Source organism: Neophocaena asiaeorientalis, unplaced genomic scaffold (assembly GCF_003031525.2).
Source record: "Neophocaena asiaeorientalis asiaeorientalis breed wild unplaced genomic scaffold, Neophocaena_asiaeorientalis_V1.1 scaffold249, whole genome shotgun sequence".
In the NCBI taxonomy this organism is placed as follows: Eukaryota; Metazoa; Chordata; class Mammalia; order Artiodactyla; family Phocoenidae; genus Neophocaena; species Neophocaena asiaeorientalis.
In genome coordinates, this window is record NW_020172625.1 from 7268108 (window position 1) to 7289598 (window position 21491).

Consider the following 21491-nt stretch of genomic DNA (forward strand, 5'->3'; position numbering starts at 1 on the left):
GGAACACATTTTTAAGAGAGAAAACAATTAGATTTTCCAAAAAGAATGAAACTGAGAGTGAGAGAAAGAAAGGGAGAGAGAGACAAAAATGATGAAATAGCACAGAAGTTTCCATCTGGTCTTCAAGAGTGAAGCGCAGGGAAGGCAAGGACCTTGGGGATGGTTCTCTTAGAATCTAGGGGCCTGCCTATGAGTCAAATCTGGCCTGCCTCCTGTTTTTGTAAATAAAATTGTATTGCAAAACACCCTACACCCCTTAATGTATCGATTGCCTGTAGTTTGTTTCATGCAGGGTTGAGTAAGTTACAACAGAAACTATCTGGCCTAGAAAGTGGAAAATATTATCTCTTTACAGAAAAAGTTTGCTGACCCCCATTTTAGGTGAACAGAAGGCTAAGCTTGAGTGCCTGTGAGGAGTGACTACTCACTTAGAGAACCAAAACAGCCGATTCTCAAGCCCATCTGGGAACTCTCTTATGGAGAGGAGGGCAAGGAGAATAAATTGGAATAAGAGCCAGGGTTTTAGCGTCCGACTGGCCTGAAATGAAATTCAGGCCAGTGAAATTCTTGTACATATTAGATTTGTGTTCATAAGCAAGCTACTTACTCTATGTCTGTAAAATGGGAAACCCAGTGAAGAAGGAAAGAGAAAGTAAGGCTTCTGCACCTGATCTGGAGTAACTACTCAGTAAGTCTTAGCTTCCCTACCTAAATCTCATATTTGGGGGAGCTGGCATTTTTCACTGGAAAAAATAATTGTTGTTCTTAATTCTTAGTAACCAGTTAAGAGCATCCAAAGTTTTCCATCTTGTTCTGACTCTAGCTTTTGCTAGAGTTTCAATAAAATAAACTATTGTACTTAAAGTGGGAGTAGTACAGTTAAAAATTGTCCTTTTTGAATGTTCCCAACTTGAAACATTAATTTCATTTTAAGAACTTGTATTACTTGGGAGTCCTGTTTAAATTCACTCTTGGTACAATTGCCTGCGTCAATGATTGATAAATACCAGCCAACTTCCAAAACCAGAGGTTACTTTCATTTTAAATGAGTTTTAGCAGACGATATTGCCATATTGCTACTGTGGTGACTGTGTGACAGCACAGTCCGAGTTTTTAAAAAATATCCTGCTAACTTTTCTATTCCCACATATAAAAGATAATTTAGATAAAGGTAATTTAGATAAAGGTAATTTAGATAAAGATAATTTAGAGCTCCTAAAATCCTAGTTCTACTTACCAAGCACTGAAAATACATTTGATTGGTATGATTTTTTATAAACTGACTTGGGGTAGGGTCTCTATAGAGGGCCTTTCTTCTACAAACAGCACCCTGCTTTTCTGGGACATGGACTGATTCTCTGACTGCACTGTCCTAAAGATACCTGGCCAGGGTCCTCGACACACCAGCCTCTGCTGAGAACAAGTACCCTTTGAGATTATTTTTCAATCCTCGAATTCTCTGATTCCAAGTCTGTCAGAGAACAGAAAGTTTCACAGCAGCATAAAAAGCATGAAAAGCCAAAAAAATAATAACTGGCCTTAGTGGCCAGAGCAGCTGTGCTTCGTACCCTTATCACAGGTTTCGGCTTTGTAAATTAATTCGTCTGCAAATAGTGCCCTCTCTCCAGATGCAGCTTCAATGCTGTAGCACTGGTTTCTTAAGGATTTAAGTTTAAAGTCAAGGGCTTCCTGCCCTAGGTGTTACAAATAAGTAGTGTCGTTTTCTTTTTGCTCCCAGTTTGTTCATCCAATCATATCCCAGTATGCAAATAAACCTTAGCCCATGCAGATAAAAAGGAACAAATAAAGCCAAGTGCTCTATCAGAACCAAATCGCTGAGCCTGTCACCTGTGTTCCAGGAGCTGAACCAGAAATGTCGTCCTCAGCCATGCCAGATGTACCTGTCCCACTCACCAATTTGAAGTTTCAATATACTAAGGTTAGTACAACTTCTATTTGCTGTTTTGCCTCAGTTTTATAAAAACTACGTTTATTTAAAGCATAAAAGGTCAATTTAAGTAAACTTGTGTAAAGAGCCCTTTGCAAATATAAAAATAAAAGGCTTGCAAAATGCCGGTCTGGGTTTAGTGTCTTGATCAAATAATGAATTCTAAATTGTATCAGGCAACTTTTCATAAATTTATTTCTTAAAATATTTCTGAGTGAAAGGAATTCTCTTCGTTGTAAAAGGTTCTTGTGCCAGGATTCAGGGGACTTTGCTAAGCAGTTCTATTAACTTGCAGCAGAGCCTAGCGTGTGTGATAGGAGAGGCAAATACTTACTAGAGAAACTTACTGGAAACAGACAAACAAATGGGAATGTTTTTTAAAAAAGGAAAAAAAAGAGAGAGAAACAGAGCATAGTGAAGTAACATGATTTTTATATATGTCAAATGAGTGTCAAAATTGAAAGACCTCAGTCTGATAATTGATGAAGAAAACTCCAGTTCCAAAAAAATTCATGGGACTTGCATTATTTAGCATATTTGGGGAAAGAAAACATTCTTATTTATTTCTTCAGCCAAATTTGCTGCCATTGGAGCCAGTATGTAATTGTTAGCTGATAAATATTTACAGAAACAAGAGCAGAAGCCAGACCCAGATTTAAAAATCCACAGCTAGAGAGAAGGAGGAAATGGATCCTATTTGAGTCGATCAGGAGTATCTCTGAACTTTGCCTGTTTCACACTGTTACATTCCTGCTTTCTAGTCAGAGCCTAGAACTCCCAGAAAAACAAATAAAACAAACAAAACCAATCTAACCAAAATCATTTAAAAAGTGAGCTTTGTGGTGTGATGCAGAAAGGAAGGTAAGAAAGGAACTATTCCAACTCAGGGAGAGCCATTTTCCTGTCTGAATTAACCAATGAGAAACCAAGAGCATTATACGTTAATGATAAAGTCCTGCTATTATTAAATTGTTTCCTTACTTGCGACCACGGATGCTTTTGAAATCCTAAAGTCTGTTACATTTTCATTTTCATAAGCACAACAAATGAGGAAGTTATTCAGCTGACTGACTATTTTCCATAGGAAAGTGCCTGTAGAGATCAGATTGTGCCTTTAACATGGTTGACCAACAGCTACAAAGTGTATTAAAGTATTATTTTCACAAGGTTTTATTAAAAGGGAAAATATTTTTTGTCAGTTTGATTTTATTCCAAATGGGAATATGAAAAATGCGATGATACTACATATACCCTCCAAAAATTTTGCACTTGGCAAAGTTATGCCCAAAAGATAACAAGACTCCAGTTTTGCCAACTTTCTTAACTCTGTTATTCACAAGAAATTTCGATCCAAGGTAAGTACATTTAAAAATGCATTCATTTCATAAAGATCAAAACCATTGGCAATGATTGAATTATACCCTTACTATTATAAGAGTCTTTTTATTTTTTTCTATACTACCTGGGAAGATATTTTGGTAGTCTGCATGTCACTTTTTTGAAAATCTGGTTTGCAGAAGTTTGCAGTCTTCCTTATATGTGAATCTCCAGGGACATCTAGTATGAAATATTCTTTCTACTGAATTAAGCTTCATTTAGTAGTTATTAATTAAACATGTGAGAAACAGTAGTAGACAAATGAGATGGTCCTTAAAATCTAACATACAAAAAAAAAATCTAACATACAAACACAGATCTAGTGATTCTTTAACACATAGAGATGATTTTAAGATTAAAGTCTCCTGTTCACTTAAAAGTCATTACACAAGAACACCCTCTAGGGAAACTAACTGACCTTCGTGTTCAAAAGGAGGCAAGATTCCAAGAGCAGGAATTTACTCTTGCATATAAGAACTTTTCTGGGTAAAAATGCCCAGTGCAAGTCAGTGAATTTTGATTGCTCACACATCTTCTCTACAAATCTGTTCTGCTCAGATACCATTTTATTGTCTGATTTATTGGTTACAGCATTTTCACACTTGGGAGGACACCAGTTATGTATGTAATTAAATCTAAATGGGTGAGCTTTTTCAAATGCCTTTGCATTTTCTTTTTACTGTGCCTCACTGAAGAATTGTATTGGATTTGCACTTGCAAGAGGAGTTGGAAAATGATGGTTATTAACTAAGTTTCCGGGTTGCAAACCAAATAAGCAAGGATTTTATACTGTCTGAGAAATTACCTTCTATAGCTAGCCCCTAAACTCTATTATTTTTCTCCCACTGTTTTAGTGTCCGTCTTTATTATCGCTAGAATATATTGGTCATTGGGGCAAGGCGGAGGGAAGAGACAGGCAAAATTGAGTAACCAAAAACTATTACAACTATGGTAGAAGAACTACACGCCCTCTCAAGCTTGAGACTGCCTCTCATCCAAACAAAAGACATTGTTGTCTCTTATGACTTATTTTCTAGTACAGTCGGTTTAATTTTTTAAGGTGCATAAAACAGAGATCAGAGTTTAAGAAATACTTTCTAAAATGATACCAAAGTTTTTAGAACTTAAAACCTCAATAACATCATTATAAATGCACATAAACTCAGATTTCATCTCTATTCTCATTTTCCGCCTTTCCAATTCTAAACAAACCCTACATCTGCCAACTCATCTGTTTTGTTGAGCTTTTAAATGATGAGGTTCTTCGGAAATTATGTGATCTTTGGGCAAACTACATTACCCCTCTCTGCCTTGGTTTCCTTACATGGAAAATAGGAATTCCTAAGGTGGAAAAAAGCATTAAATGAGTTTAATGCATTTAAGGCACTTGAAATAGTGCTTGGCACATGGGAAGTGATCGATTAACATTAGCTATCCTAGTCCTATTTATTTTTCTGAATTCCTTCCAATTTTCCAGAGCCTTCTTTTACTCAGCCTTTCCTAGACCTGTTTCCCACAAGTGTCCCTCTCATCTCATTCTCTTTTCCAAGGCTTTCTGTCACTCTTTCTTGCACAGTCATGCCCCACCTGACAGGACTACATTGGAGCGAAGTTCCAGGGGTTGATCTGGGATTTCAGGGATCAAGAACTTTCTCTTACAGGGTTTGGTAAATTTGTTTTCCATTCTCCCTTCATAACACTGTTTTCTACCTTAAAAGACAAATAGAAAATTCAAGAAGAAAGCTTTCTCAGACAGGATTCAAACCCCAAAATATTTAACTTGACTCTTAAATGTAACTCATTGAATAATGATTTATTCATGCTAGAAAAGATCTTCATCAGCTAATGACATTTCACACACACACCCACATACCCATACCCCCACACACACATGAAATATCATAGTTAAGTTTCCTTGTGTTTACTCTGTGCCAATGACTGTTTAAGTCCTTTACAATGATTTTATTTACTCCTTACAATAACCCTATGAGGACGTTACTATTCCTGTTTTGTAGATGAGGACACTGAAGAACAGAGTGGCTAAGTAACTTGGCTTAAGTTACACAGCTAGTAAATGACAAAGCTAGACTTGGAATGCTGGCAGTCTCAGCCCTCACACCAACAAGTGACTTGTCTAAGACCAATATCACTACTTTGGGACATGGCGTTGCTGACATCCTATTCTACCTTTATTCTGTCTTTCATTTGTTCATTCCTGATTACTGGTGGGGCCATGCCCATGAGCCTTTCCAGCTGTTGCTCCGCTGTTCCCAGGCCAACAGGAGGAAGTTTGCCACCAACTTAGAAAAAGAGGAGAATAAGGAAGGTTGGAAATAAACAGACTCTCTGCTTTGATTGAAAAGGTGGCCTTTGGGCTGGGAGAGACCACGATGCAGAGGAGTTTGACATAGGTGTGCAATTTCTACGTGGACTGCATTTCTTCAACCCATAAGGAATAATACATTTTGGTTAGAGGAGGAGATATTTTCCTAGATTTCTGGTATTATTGTTTAACCCATGTGGGTTAAAGATATATTTTTGATAAAGAAGAGTTATGAATCATTGAATACTATGTGCTAGGCACAATTTAAAGTGTTTTTTTCCCCTCCTATTATCTCCTTTTAAATTCTTACAACAAACAAATTCAGACCACATGTAGTTCCAAATACTCTACTCTCTTCACTCATTTCTCCCTTTTTCCCTTCCTCTCCCATTTTACCTCCCTTTATTTAACAAATCATTGAATGACTGTTCTGTGCTAGGTCTTTTGGCCTCTTACTGTTGTGGCCTCTCCCATTGCGGAGCACAGGCTCCGGACGCGCAAGGCTCAGCGGCCATGGCTCACGGGCCCAGCCGCCCCGCGGCATGTGGGATCTTCCCGGACCGGGGCACGAACCCGCGTCCCCTGCATCGGCAGGCGGACTCTCAACCGCTGCGCCACCAGGGAAGCCCTGTGCTAGGTCTTATGATATAAGAAAGCTAGTATGATTCGTGCCTCATGGAGCTTATATTCCTGCAAGGTGTGGGGTGGGAAGGAAGGAAGCAAGTAAGTAAATACTTTAATCACAAATTGTGGTAAATGCTATAAAGAAGAAAACAAAGCTGAGACAATATGAGGGGAAGAGCTTACTTTGGATGAGGTATCAGGGAAGGGGGAACCTGAGGGATGCAGAGCATAAGGTGGCCATGGAAAGTGGGGAAACAAAGATCTAGAGGTAATAACACGTGCAGGGACGTCTGCGGACAAGAGTTTGGTATATTCAAAGAACTATCAAAAGGCAAACATAGCCGGAATAAAGTGAGGAAGAGACAGCATGGATGAGATAAGACTTGAGATGGAGCCTCCAGCCAGACTGCCTGATGGATTTCATTTGAGGGAAACCACTGAGGGGTGCTTAAAACAGGACAGGACTTATGTTGAAGACAAAGACGATTGTGCCGTGGCACTGCTTTCATTTGGGAAATCTTTTTAAGTCCCCTCTGACTGAAGCAATATTTTGTTTGCTTTTGGCTTGGAAGCAGTTGAACAAATAGCTGGATGGCTGCAAGGTGCAGTGGCTTAACAAGATAAACCCGGCTTCAATTTCTAGCTCTTCTACTTATTTAATGATATGACCTTGGCCAAGCTTCTAATCTCCTTGAGTTTCAGTTCCCTTGTCTGTAAATTGGGAATAATAATGACTACCTTGGAAAGTGGCTGTGAGAATTAAGTGAGGTAATTTGTGTAAAGTGCCCAACACTTATTAGCTCCTTGGTCCAGGTTCTCTTTAACCCTCTCCTTCCCAAGATGACTCCTAGAATTCTAAAAATTTTCAGTTGCCAATGTAAGTGGAACAAATACTTGCACTGCTTGTCAAAGTTCAAAACTACTTTCATCTGCTAGTCTCATCTGAAGTTCATAATTAACCACCGGGAAGGAGCTAGGGAAGATGTTACTTGTGACCCATTTTAGAGCTAAGGGACCTGAGCTCAGCTTAAGTGACTTGCCCAAGGTCACACAGTTTTTAAGAGGCAAGCACAGAATGAACTGGATTCTGAATCTTATTTCAGATCTGATTCTTTTCCACAGGATTTCATATTTTTCCTAAATATTAAAAATAGTAGTATTTGAATCTCACTGGATCATCTCTAACAAATGCTTTTGCACCTGTTATTTAATTTGTATCATTCATTCCTTTATCCGATAGAGAGAATGGAAATTTGGATGATAAGAGAAGAGAGATGATTTGGACACTAGATCCCTAAACACGTGGACTAATAGAAAGAAGATACTCTAGAGCAGTATATCTCAAATTTGATTGTGTAAGTGCCTCACTTAGAGACCATGTTGAAACACAGATTCTGATGCTGTAGGTATGAGGTGAGGTATGAAATTCTGCATCTCTAACAGACTTAAAGGTTTTGCTGATGCTACTCAAAGCATGGTCCATTGACCAGCAGCAACTGTCTAAAAGTTTTGGGTCAGCCTTATAACTTACCTACAGTGATCACCATCTAATTACTTAGGGACTTGACTTCCTATTTCTCCCAGAAACTCACTCACACCCAGCCATGTCAGAAGCACTTACTTTCTCTTTCAGTGCCTGAGTCCAGCAAGAACTATATCATGGCCACAAACCAGTGATGAAACCAACTATTGATTTTGATCCTGGGAGATAAACATTCTCTAAGAATGCAATATTTTAGCTTATCTCTGAAGACAGTGTCTTGGCAAATTGTTTTGTCCTCTGGCACCTGCCTGGCTTCAAGAAAACCTAATCAACAAAATCCTAAAGTAAATAGCACATACCCAAAAGAGGGTGTTATTCCCATTTCACGAGGACCCTCAGGACTACAAGTGTTCACATGATTTCTTTAAACTGGACTTCACCTAATGGATTTGTCATTAACTACTTCTCAGACTAAGGGGGCAGGGTGAGAAAAACTCTTGAAGAGTATGAGAAACAACTCATTTGAAGAGCAACCCAAAGTTAGATTAGTGCCTCTGAAATGGCATGGGTAATCTACGGGATGATATAATCCAGATCAGCCAAAAAGAACCCTCATGGGAATACAGGCATTGATAAAATGGCCATAAACCTGTCTCAGGGTAGCAATTAGATGGCTTGGGTGGTGGTGGTGGTGGTGGTCTGTGTTTTCATAATGCTATAATTGTGGTCAAACCCATTACACATTTACCAGATTTAAGTGGCAACATAGAGCCATGTTCAAAAGAACAGGAGCAATAATTGCTTCATAATTAAACATTTAATTAAGAGCCACTGCTAATCTACAAATCAGAAAAATAAATATTTGTGTAAACTGGATTTCATCACACTGATTCATTTGGAGTATACACACGTGCATATGTATGTGTGTGTGTGTGTGTTTCTGTCAAAAGTTCCCACAAACACTGGCGATGCTTGCAAGGTATGTAGAGTGTTGCTAATATTTGATTTCTGATGTTATCTCTACCTGATGCCTTTATTGTAATGTTGGAATTATTAATGTATTTTTCTTGACTGCGGGTCTGCACAAACAGCACAGTTCTTAAAATTTTGCCTGAACAGCTACCTCCCTCATCCAGATCCCATTAACTATTTCCACTGCTCTCCCAATACTTTTTCAGAAGTCAAAGGAATGCAAATATCAAACAACTGAATCATGCTCTCCATTTGGCACTTTCTTCAGAAGGAAGAAGGCTTATATGCGAGCAATTACCTTATTGGGTCTTGATAATTGTTAAATATAAAATATATACAGAACTTTCTAGTGCTTCTGCATCTTACCTTTTTGATATAGGGTATATATGATGTATGGAAATTATCGACGAGTGTTTTTGTCATTTATGGGACCAAATGAAGTTGTGGCTCAAAACAGAAATGCTTTAGCATCTTTTCTTTTCCCCTAATTGAATTGAAAAGGCTGAAAGGTTTTTCAAAGAACAAGAAAGAATATACACTCATGTTACTGAACTCAGACTATAATATAAAACAGAAATGAAAGGAAAATTTTATTTCTCTTACTTTTCTTTTGGTCACCCCCTCATTTTGTTTTCATTCTTTTGACTGCAGTTAAGTATTTTCTTCCCATCTGTTATTTCCTCCTTAATTTCCTTTTAGACATTTTTACTTTGAGTCTCAACATTTTGCTTTGCAAAATGGGTTGCATTTGGGTTAAAACTACTTGCTAGAGATCTAGCTTTGATTCTTTTAAATGTTTAACACCTGACTTTTGTTCAGTCTCTCTCTTTTATTATTGAACCCCCATCTTGTTCTTTCTCCCTGCCCTCACCCCCCACCCTCACGGTCTCTGGTGCTTTTTAGGTTCCTAATGCTGAGAAAAGTTTACACATTTACAGCATCCATCACTTCCTATACGTTTACAACAGTACCCATCACTTCACATGCCTGAGACCCAGGCTCTCAGGTTTGGAATTTCACACAGGTGACATAAAATGGAGAATCTCATCAAACTTCCTCACACTTGGCATGACTTAAAAGGAATTCTTTGTACGTTGAAAATGTGAAATCTGTTAAAATCTCTCTGCCACCAAGAAAGCATTGGTTTCTCTTACGGCATCTGGAGCCGCTGGCCAGGTTGCAGTCCTACAGAGATAATGTGAATTTAGGGCTCCCCGAGGGACTGTTAGAGGGAGCCAACAGGTTCCAAAAATCTCATATCAGCAGATAAGGCTAATAGGTTTTATTTGCCTATTAGTCAAACCTAACTTGATCTAAGCCAGACATATTTTGAAGAAAGTGCTTATTTATTTAGAATTGTAGCTTTATACTAAACACACTAAGATATAATAACTTTTCCTCAGGAAAGCCTTTTTTTCTTCAAAATTATGATTTATTGTTGGACACTAAACTACATTCAGGAAACAGCCACTTTTTTTTTTATCAAAGGTTATGTACTGCATCTCTTACAATCTGACATATCTGAAATTTAAAGAGTAAAAATCAATTTTTAAGTTGCTTCAACATTTCCATTGATTGTTTCCCCAAATAAGAAGCACTTGAAGTTTAAGAGTCTGAATAGGCATCTATAATTTCCCATCAATATTGTGAACTTTGAGTCTACTGCACATATATATTATTCAAAAGTATCCTGAGTCCAAAATTCATAATTAGAATATAGTTAACATAATGGTTAAATAGGATCCAATAATTTTTTTTTTTTTACTTTTATAGCATGATCCTTTTCCCCCTAAACTTGCTAAAGGCAAATAGCAAATGGAAAATGAGGTTGTAACCATGATAGATCATTTCAACAGGCCTAAACAGGTTTCATAATCATTATAAAAAACATTCATTAACCTACACATCTCCATATAACCATTTTATATAACTACAGGAAGGATGGTTATTCAAAAACATTCAGTCACACAGTTAGCTGGAAGGCAAATATAAACCCAATACAATTAAAACAGAAAAAACGATGATTAAGATAGTCCCTATCAATAACTTCTCCACAGCTCAGGGGAAGAAAAAGATGGTACAACGCTTGCCTCTCACCTCATTATCTGTGCTGAGTTTTGTTTTTACGCTGCAAGGCCACTGTTTGGGGGAGAATGTGTATCATTCATAATTTGCAGACTATACTGCTGTGTCATTCTCCTCTAAAGCCTTAAGACGTCATGCCTGGAATGTTAGAATGGTCTCCAGGCAAATTCCCTGGACTGTTTGTGCTCCTCAAATCCATTTTGGGTACAGTAAAATCAATATTCCTAAAACATCCATTTGATCCTGTCACTCCCTTATGACATCCAGAATAGAGTCACTCAGGTATCAAGATCCACCACAAACTGGCTTCATTTTCACTGCTGGAACTTATCTAAGACTTGTTTGCACTGGAACTCTCTGCTTGGGGCTGATCTCTCTACCGTGTTCCAAACACCCCAAGAGGGTTCCCTCCTTCTGCTCCTTGTTTTCCTTTTTTTCTACCAATCCTATCTTCCAGATTGCATTCTTCCAGCCCATGGTCCTCTCCTCCATGAGTGTCACTCTGCAATTTACTGACTAAAGCACTGCTTTGGTCATTGTACTCTACAATCTTTAATTCTTTACTGGCTGATCTTGATATAAATATACTCTCCTCTTAGATCATAAACCACTTGGAAGCAGGGGCCAGAGCTCACTCATCTTCCATGTTTCCATATGACCTTACAGAGTATTTCTCAGCTATCTACACATTATTTGACAAACACTTTTCTGATCAAAGAAAAGTGACCATTTGGGATTATGTGAGTATAAGCACAAATTCAAACAAAAATTAAGTTCACTGTGTTTTCCTTTATTAAAGGTTAAAACTGAATAATGCAGAGTAGTTGCTGGTAATTTGGGATCATCCACAACTGATCTCTTCAGTTGCCTGGAGGCTGACAGATAAATTTGTGTTCTTTAATGCTCATTTACAAAATATTCACTGACTTTAATCTGAAAGGGGAGTTTTATGTACAGTTTAAATGCAAGAGCCTGATAATAAAAATAGATGGTACATACATATTGTAATGGTTCTTTCACCAAAAGAGATTGTATGAAGGGATTAAAACAAGTTATAATATATTGAAGGTGTATTATTGAAAAGTTGAAACCACAAATTATCAGGGTGAGAGGACTTAGGTGGGAGCTGGAAAGCTTCACCACAGGCCTATCAAAATATAATACATTCTGTCTCTTCTTTTTATGAGAGTTTTGGTGAAATTATACTGTGGAAGGGTGGAATTCTGGGCATATCTCTGACAGGGTGAGACTTTGTGCTCTCTTAGTTTAGAGATATAAAGTTGGAGGAGGGGATACTATCTTTAGGGCTGAGAAGAGGCAGAATTAGACATCTGTGAGTGAATCTGAATCAAGTTTTGCAAGGCTGGCTCAAGAATCTAGAGCAAGTACCATGATGTCTTTAGTTTTCTGTTTATAATTTGATGAGCTGATACGTAGATAGCTAGCTTTAATTCAAAACAGAACATAATAAGTAATTTAATAGTAGGATATTCAAATGCTATGTTAGGAAAGAGAAAAAAAGAGGTTAAATCCAATCGGACAGACTAGTGAAATCTTCATGAGGAAATGACATTTTAAAAGAGTTTGAAGTATGAAGAGAAGAAAATAGTGAAACTCCAGTCTGAGGAACAGCATGAATCAAGGTATGGAGGAGAAAAAAATGCATGGTATTTGAGACAGTAGAATGAGGTTGAAATAAAGGGTAAATTGAGGAAAGAGTGGGATAAAAGGTTGGAAAAGGACATTGGGGCCAAACCATAAGACACCTCAAATGCCATGCTCAGTAGTTTGAGAATGGAGAACCACCTAAGTGTTCTGAGGAGGGGACAAAATTTGAACTGGCCTGGCTTAGGAAGGTTATGTTAACAGGGTAAAAATTAAATTTCAATTAGGCAGAGGTGGGGGCAGGGAGAACAGGCAAAAGCTTTTTTATGATAGTATAAAACATAGTGATACAAAAGGATGAGTAGGGATTTTGTGTGCCATTAACAGAAGAGGGAAAGTGTGTGTGCATGTAAGACAGAGAGAGAATGCAAGAGCAAATTTTAGAACCTTAGTTTGAGGTGAGAGCAGCATAAAGCTAGAGATGACAGTGAGCTGAACTTGGGACACTTAGATTGAGGTGCTTCCCAGCGATCCCATGCGAGGAAAAATAAGAGGTAAAGGCTAAAGACGCATGAAAGAGAATACTCTTTAAGAGTAATTACAGGATTCCATAAAATGCGTTTTTGATAGCTAGAATGCTGATTCACTCCGAGACGTTGAGTAAGTCAGTAGTTTTAATCTGAATTTATCTTTCTTCAAGTTGAACTAAGATGCCAATTTTTTTTTTTTTTTTGGAGGCTAATAGGAGTTTTATGCTCTTCATCTGTATTCTATTACCCTATCAGAGAAACAAGGATTTTCTTGATACCTCTATCTTTCTCAAACCTCCATATATGTGTCTTTGGACATCTAGTCTCTTTATCTGAACTGCTTTGCACCCCTCCCCCTTTATTTATTCACACCCACATCTTTTTCCTGTCAGTTCCAGGCTAGCATCACAATTCTTTTGAATGCCTCCCAATACATAGGTTATATTGGCAGGAACAGGCAAAGGAGGAGACTTATCCTTCCCCTTGTTTTTTAGCAAATCAAAATATCAGAGTGTACTCATGTGCAGAATATTATAGATATTACCCATACGTAGCTACTGGATTCTAGGTTCTTTGATTCAATTTTAAGTTATTTATTTAAGAGCTCTTTACTGAGGTTAAGGCCACTTGAGGGCTGGGATTGTGTTGCACACCTTGGACACTTTGGCTGGGAATTTTTTATTCTGAGGATAAACCAGAAAAACAGACAAACATAACTTTATTCATCACATAAGTGGTACTTCTTAATTTGGCCTCATCAAATGTTTTTATTCTATGAAAAGATGAATATCAAAGCTCTATTAATTTCCATAATGAAATGCAAATTCAGGGCTGCAAAAGTTGAAACTCAGACTTTTTAAATGATGACATACTAACACTTCTTAATATTCTTACTTTTTTATTGTGTACAAAAAACAAAATTCCATTATTTTCTAGATCCTTCTGTTTCTTTAGATGCAGATCTCTTTCTCATAGATAGCACTAAGAAATCTAGTACCTGATTTCAAATGAGGACAAATAATTTATTAGATAATCTTTTAAAAAGGAGAATGAAACCCTTATGCCTTTAAAAAGTCGATGAAAAAATGTCACTAGCCAATTTTTTTCTAAGCAATCTTCTTTTAAAATCCTCCCTCAGCCTACTTTCAAGACAGTAAAATAAAGGATCAAAAAATAGTCACTTATGATACCAAATCACCAGTAGCCCAAAATAAGCATGTTCAGAATCTGAAGTAGAAAATAGACAGTGATTCATAAAGATCAAGCCCACTCAAGCCTTCGCTCTTACCTCAAATTTATGGCTATTTCAGATAACAGCATCTTTTTCTAGATTGTCTTCTCCAGTCTGTATTTTCTATTCTTTAAATGACCTCATATCTTAGTGAAATTTTAAAGTATTACCTTATCTTACTGTGTGTATGTGTGCATGCGTGTGTGTGTATCTGTGAATGTGTGTGTAAAATGTCTTAAACGGCTAAAATATTCTTGGAGGGGGCAGGTAGGTGAGGGAGGTGAGGATGTAATATTGGCTTCACCTATGCATTCTGTAGTGCTTTAGTTTAAGTTTATAAAGAGTTTCTGAAATTTGCTGTATTTAAATGCCTTTTTAAAAAACAGGTCTTTATTGGAGTATAATTGCTTCATAATACCATGTTAGTTTCTATTGCACAAAAAAGCGAATCAGCCATATGCATACACATATCCCCTCCCTCTTGAGCTTCCCTCTCGTCCTCCCTATGCCACCCCTTTAGGTCATCGCAAAGCACCGAGCTGATCTCCCTGTGCTATGCTGTTGCTTCCCACCAGCCAACTATTTTACATTCGGCAGAGTATATATGTCGATGCTACTCTTCACTTCACCCCAGCTTCACCTTCCCACCCCATGTCCTCAAGTCCATTCTCTATGCCTACCTCTTTATTCCTGCCCTGCAACTAAGTTCATCAGTACCATTTTTTTTTTTTTTAGATTCCACGTATATGTGTTAGCACATGGTATTTGTTCTTTTCTTTCTGACTTACTTCACTCTGCATGAGAGACTCTAGGTCCATCCACCTCACTACAAATAACTCAATTTTGTTTCTTATTATGGCTAAGAAATATTCCATTGTATATATGTGCCACATCTTCTTTATCCATTCATCTGCTGATGGACACTTAGGTTGCTTCCATGTCCTGGCTATTGTAAAGAGTGCTGCAATGAACATTGTGCTGCATGTCTCTTTTTGAATTATGGTTTTCTCAGGGTATATGCCCAATGGTGGGGTGCTGGGTCATATGGTAGATCTATTTTTAGTTTTTTAAGGAAGCTCCATACTCTTCTCCATAGTGGTTGTATCAATTTACATTCCCACCAACAGTGTAGGAGGGTTCCCTTTTCACCACACCCCTTCCAGAATTTATTGTTTCTAGGTTTTTTGATAATGGCCATTCTGACTGGCGTAAGGTGATACCTCATTGTAGTTTTGATTTGCATGTCTCTAATAATTAGTGATGTTGAGCATTTTTTCATGTGCCTCTTGGCCATCTTTATCTTCCTTGGTCAAATGTCTGTTTAGATCTTCCACCCATTTCTGGATTGGGTTGTTTGTCTTTTTGATATTGAGCTCCATGAGCTGTTTGTGTATTTTGGAGATTAATCCTTTGTCTGTTGATTCATTTGCAAATATTTTCTCCCATTCTGAGGGTTGTCTTTTTGTTTTGTTTATGGTTTCCTTTGCTGTGCAAAGGCTTTTAAGTCCCATTTGTTTATTAATTTTTTTTATTTCTGTCACTCTAGGAGGTGGGTCAAAAAAGACCTTGCTGTGGTTTATGTCAAAGAGTGTTTTTCCTATGTTTTCCTCTAAAAGTTTTATAGTGTCTGTTTTACATTTGAGTCTTTAATCCATTTGGAGTTTATTTTTGTGTATGGTGTTAGGGAGTGTTCTAATTTCATTCTTTTACACGTAGCTGTCCAGTTTTCCCAGCACCACTTATTGAAGAGGCTGTCTTTTCTCCACTGTATGTTCTTGCCTCCTTTGTCGTAAATTAGGTGCCCATATGTGCGTGGGTTTATCTCTGGGCATTCTATCCCGTACTATTGATCTATATTTCTGTTTTTGTGCCAGTATCATACTGTCCTGATTACTGTAGCTTTGTGGTATAGTTTGGAGTCAGGGAGCCTGATTTCTTCAACTCTGTTTTTCTTTCTCAAGATTGCTTTGGCTATTCGGGGTCTTTTGTGTTTTCATATGAATTGTAAGATTTTTTGTTCTAATTCTGTGGAGAATGCCATTGGTAGTTTGATAGGGATTGCACTGAATCTGTAGATTGCTTTGGGTAGTATACACATTTTCACGGGGTTGATTCTTCCAATCCAAGAACATGGTATATTTCTCCATCTGTTTATGTCATCTTTGATTTCTTTCATCAGTGTTTTATAGTTTTCTGAGTACAAGTCTTTTGCCTCCTTAGGCAGGTTTATTCCTAGGTATTTTATTCTTTTTGTTGCAGTGGTAAATGGGAGTGTTTACTTAATTTCTATTTCTGAGTTTTCGTTGTTGGTGTATAGGAAAGCCAGAGATTTCTGTGCATTAATTTTGTATCCTACAACCTTACCAAATTCATTCATTAGTTCTAGTAGTTTTCTGGTGGCATCTTTAGGATTTTCTATGTATAGTATCATGTCACCTGCAAACAGTGACAATTTTACTTCCTCTTTTCCAATTTGTATTCCTTTTATTTCTTTTTCTTCTCTGATTGCCACGGCTAGGACTTCCAAAACCTTGTTGAATAAGAGTGGTGAGAGTGGACATACTTGTCTTATTCCTGATCTTAGTGGAAATGCTTTTAGTTTTTCACCATTGAGTATGATGCTTGCTGTGGGTTTGTCATATATGGCCTTTATTATGTTGAGGTAGTTTCCCTCTATGCCCACTATCTGGAGAGTTTTTTTTATCATAAATGGGTGTTGAATTTTGTCAAAAGCTTTTTCTGCATCTATTGAGATGATCATATGATTTTTATGTTTTCATATGAATTGTAAGATTTTTTGTTCTAATTCTGTGGAGAATGCCATTGGTAGTTTGATAGGGATTGCACTGAATCTGTAGATTGCTTTGGGTAGTATACACATTTTCACGGGGTTGATTCTTCCAATCCAAGAACATGGTATATTTCTCCATCTGTTTATGTCATCTTTGATTTCTTTCATCAGTGTTTTATAGTTTTCTGAGTACAAGTCTTTTGCCTCCTTAGGCAGGTTTATTCCTAGGTATTTTATTCTTTTTGTTGCAGTGGTAAATGGGAGTGTTTACTTAATTTCTATTTCTGAGTTTTCGTTGTTGGTGTATAGGAAAGCCAGAGATTTCTGTGCATTAATTTTGTATCCTACAACCTTACCAAATTCATTCATTAGTTCTAGTAGTTTTCTGGTGGCATCTTTAGGATTTTCTATGTATAGTATCATGTCACCTGCAAACAGTGACAATTTTACTTCCTCTTTTCCAATTTGTATTCCTTTTATTTCTTTTTCTTCTCTGATTGCCACGGCTAGGACTTCCAAAACCTTGTTGAATAAGAGTGGTGAGAGTGGACATACTTGTCTTATTCCTGATCTTAGTGGAAATGCTTTTAGTTTTTCACCATTGAGTATGATGCTTGCTGTGGGTTTGTCATATATGGCCTTTATTATGTTGAGGTAGTTTCCCTCTATGCCCACTATCTGGAGAGTTTTTTTTATCATAAATGGGTGTTGAATTTTGTCAAAAGCTTTTTCTGCATCTATTGAGATGATCATATGATTTTTTATTCTGTAGTTTGTTCATATGCTGTATCACACTGATTGATTTGCATATATTGACAAATCCATGCATCCCTGGGATAAATCCCATTTGATCATGGTGTATGATCCTTTTACTGTGTTGTTGGATTCTGTGTGCTAGTATTTTGTTGAGGATTTTTGCATCTATGTTCATCAGTGATATTGGCCTGTAGTTTTCTTTCTTTGTGACATCTTTGTCTGCTTTTGGTATCAGGGTGATGGTGGCCTCGTAGAATGAATTTGGGAGTGTTTCTCCCTCTGCAATTTTTGGGAAGAGTTTGAGAAGGATGAGTGCTAGCTTTTCTCTTAAGTGTTTGATAGAATTCGCCTGTGAAGCCATCTGGTCCTAGACTTTTGTTTGTTGGAAGATTTTTAATTATGGTTTCAATTCATTACTTGTGATAGGTTGTTTATATTTTCTAATTCTTCCTGGTTCTGTCTTGGAAAATTGTACCTTTCCAAGAATTTGTCCATTTCTTTGTGGTTCTCCATTTTATTGGCATGTAATTGTATGTAGTAGTCTCTTATAATCCTTTGTATTTCTGCAGTGTCAGTTGTGATTTCTCCTTTTTCATCTCTAATTTTAGTGATTTGCGTCCTCTCCCTTTTCTTCTTGATGAGTCTGGCTAAGGGTTTATCAATTTTGTTTATCTTCTCAAAGAACCAGCTTTTAGTTTTATTGATCTTTGCTATTGTTTTCTTCATTTCTATTTCATTTATTTCTGCTCTGATCTTTATGATTTCTTTCCTTCTACTGACTTTGCTTTCTCTTTGTTCTTCTTTCTCAAGTGATTTAAGTGTAGCATTAGATTATTTGAGATTTTTCTTGTTTCTTGAGGTGAGACTGAATTGCTGTAAACTTCCCTCTTAGAAATGTCTGCTTCATCCCATAGGTTTTGGGTCGTCGTGTTTTTGTTGTCATTTGTTTCTATGTATTTCTTTGTTTCTTCTTTGATTTCTTCAGAACTGAATTGCTGTAAACTTCCCTCTTAGAAATGTCTTTGCTTCATCCCATAGGTTTTGGGTCGTCGTGTTTTTGTTGTCATTTGTTTCTATGTATTTCTTTGTTTCTTCTTTGATTTCTTCAGAGATCTCTTGATTATTTAGTAGCACACTCTTTAGCCTCCATGTATTTTTGTTTCTTATGGTGTTTTTCCCTGTAATTGATTTCCAATCTCATAACGTTGCGGTCAGAATAGATGCTTGATACAATTTCAATTTTCTTAAATTTTCCGAGGCTTGATTTGTGACCCAAGATGTGATGTATCCTGGAGAATGTTTGTGTGCACTTGAGAAGAAAGTGTATTCTGTCACTTTTGGGTGGAATGTTTTATAAATATCAGTTAGATCTATCTGATGTTGTGTCATTTAAAGCTTATGTTTCCTTATTTATTTTCTGTTTGGATGATCTGTCCATTGGTGTAACTGGGGTGTTAAAGTCCCCTACTATTATTTTGTTACTGTTGATTTCTCCTTTCATGGTTGTTAGCATTTTCTTTATGTATTGAATTTCTCCTATGTTGGGTGCATAAACATTTATAATTGTTATATCTTCTTCTTGGATTGATCCTTTGATCATTATGTAGTGTCCCTCCTTACCTCTTGTAACAGTCTTTATTTTAAAGTCTATTTTATCTGATACAAGTACTGCTACTCCAGCTTTCTTTTGATTTCCATTTGCATGGAATATCTTCTTCCATCCCCTCACTTTCAGTCTGTATGTGTCCCTAGGTCTGAAGTGGGTCTCTTATAGACAGCATATAGATAGGTCTTGTTTTTGTATCCATTCAGCGAGCCTGTGTCTTTTGGTTGAAGCATTTAATCCACTTACATTCAAGGTTATTATAGGTATGTATATTCCTATTACCGTTTTCTTAATTATTTTGGGTTTGTTTTTGTGGGTCTTGTTCTTCTCTTGTGTTTACTGCTTAGAGAAGTTTCTTTAGCATTTGTTGTAAAGCTGGTTTGGTGGTGCTGAATTCTCTTAGCTTTTACTTGTCTGAAAAGCTTTTAATTTCTTCATAGAATCTGAATGACATCCTTGCTGGGTAATCTTGGTTGCAGGTTTTTCCGCTTTCATCACTTTAAGTATATCCTGCCACTCCCTTCTGGCCTGCAGAGTTTCCACTGAAAAATCAGCTGATAACCTTATGGGGATTCCTTTGTATGTTATTTTTTGGTTTTCCCTTGCTGCTTTTAATATTTTTTCTTTGAATTTAATTTTTGTTAGTTTGATTAATATGTGTCTTGGTGTGTTTCTCCTAGGGTTTATCCTGTATGGGGCTCTCTGTGCTTCCTGGACTTGGGTGACTATTTCCTTTCCCATGTTAGGGAAGTTTTCCACTATAATCTCTTCAAATATTTTTTCAGACCCTTTCTTTTTCTCTTCTTCTTCTGGGACCCCTATAATTCAAATGTTGGTGCATTTAATGTTGTCTCAGAGGTCTCTGAGATTGCCTTCAATTCTTTTCATTCTTTTTTCTTTATTCTGCTCCTCGGCAGTTATTTCCACCTTTTTGTCTTTCTGCTCACTTATTCATTCTTCTGCCTCAGTTATTCTGTTATTGATTCCTTCTAGTGTATTTTTCATTTCAGGTATTGTGTTGTTCATCTCTGTTTGTTTGTTCTTTAGTTCTTCTAGATCTTTGTTAAATATTACTTGTATTTTCTCAATCCATGCTTCCATTCTATTTCTGAGATTCTGGATCATCTTTACTATCATTACTCTGAATTCTTTTTCAGGTAGATTGCCTCTTTCCTCTTTATTTATTTGGTCTTGTAGGTTTTCACCTTGCTCCTTCATCTGTGACATTATTTTGCCATCTCATCTTTTTTTTTTGATGAGTGGGATTGTGTTCCTGTTTTACTGGTTGTTTGGCCTGAGGCTTCCAACACTGGAGTTTGTAGGCTATTGAGTAAAGCTGGGTCTTGGTGCTGAGATGAGGACCTCTGTGAGACTTCACTCTGATGAATATATTCCCTGGGGTCTGAGGTTCTCTGTTAGTCCAGTGTGTTGGACTTGGAGCTCCAAGTTCACGGACCTTCCACCCGACCCCGGGCTCCGTGAACCAAGATCCCTCAAGCCGTGTGGGGTGGCAAAAAAAAAAACACCCCAAAACAATAACAAAGTAAAAAATAAGACTAGGAAACTAACAGATGTTAGAAAGAATGTAAAAATATAGATGAATCAACAACTGGAAGGTACATCAGTGCCACGATAGTAAAAAAGAGGAGGAGGGAAAAGAAAAAAAAGGGGGGGAAGGCCTTGGCTGTGGAGGGTGGGGCCTAAGCAAGGGTGAGGTTTGAATGGTGGGTGGGTCCCGTGCTCAGGACCCACAGGGCTGGAAAAGGCCCTGGGGGCATGGGAGGGTGGGGCTTAGGCTCAAGGAACAGAAGGGGCACAGGCGTGCCCCCCCACCCCTGGTCTCAGAGGGCAGGGGACCTCACCTGGGAGCCCAGCAGGCTTCCTGGGCTTGAGTGGGCGGGAAAAATGTCCTCCTCTCCTCTACTGATCCTCTGGTCTGGGGTCTGGGAGCGTCCCTCCCGCCTGCCTCTCCTGATCTCCCTGAGCATCCCTCCTATGCCCCCAAGGACACACATGGCCTGGAGGGGGCTTTGGAGGGCAGGGGATCAACCCAGGAGCTCAGCAGGCTCCCTGTGCCCAAGTGGGCCAGGCAATCTCCCTTTGCTCCTCTCCCGCTCTTCCCAGAGAGTCTCTCCTACCTGCCTCTCCTGATCTCCCCAG

At 37.8% G+C, this 21491-nt stretch overlaps 1 protein-coding gene across 1 annotated transcript in view; it reads left to right on the top strand.

Annotated features, from left to right (window-relative positions):
- Nucleotides 1-1814: 1814 nt before the first annotated feature.
- The window catches only part of ALDH1A1 (aldehyde dehydrogenase 1 family member A1), a 41474-nt gene continuing 21797 nt past the window's right edge, over nt 1815-21491 (top strand). Inside the window, exon 1 of the mRNA XM_024738990.1 lies at nt 1815-1939. Coding sequence (XP_024594758.1) covers nt 1874-1939 — 66 coding nt within the window. The 5' untranslated portion in view covers nt 1815-1873. The remainder of the gene's footprint in view (nt 1940-21491) is intronic.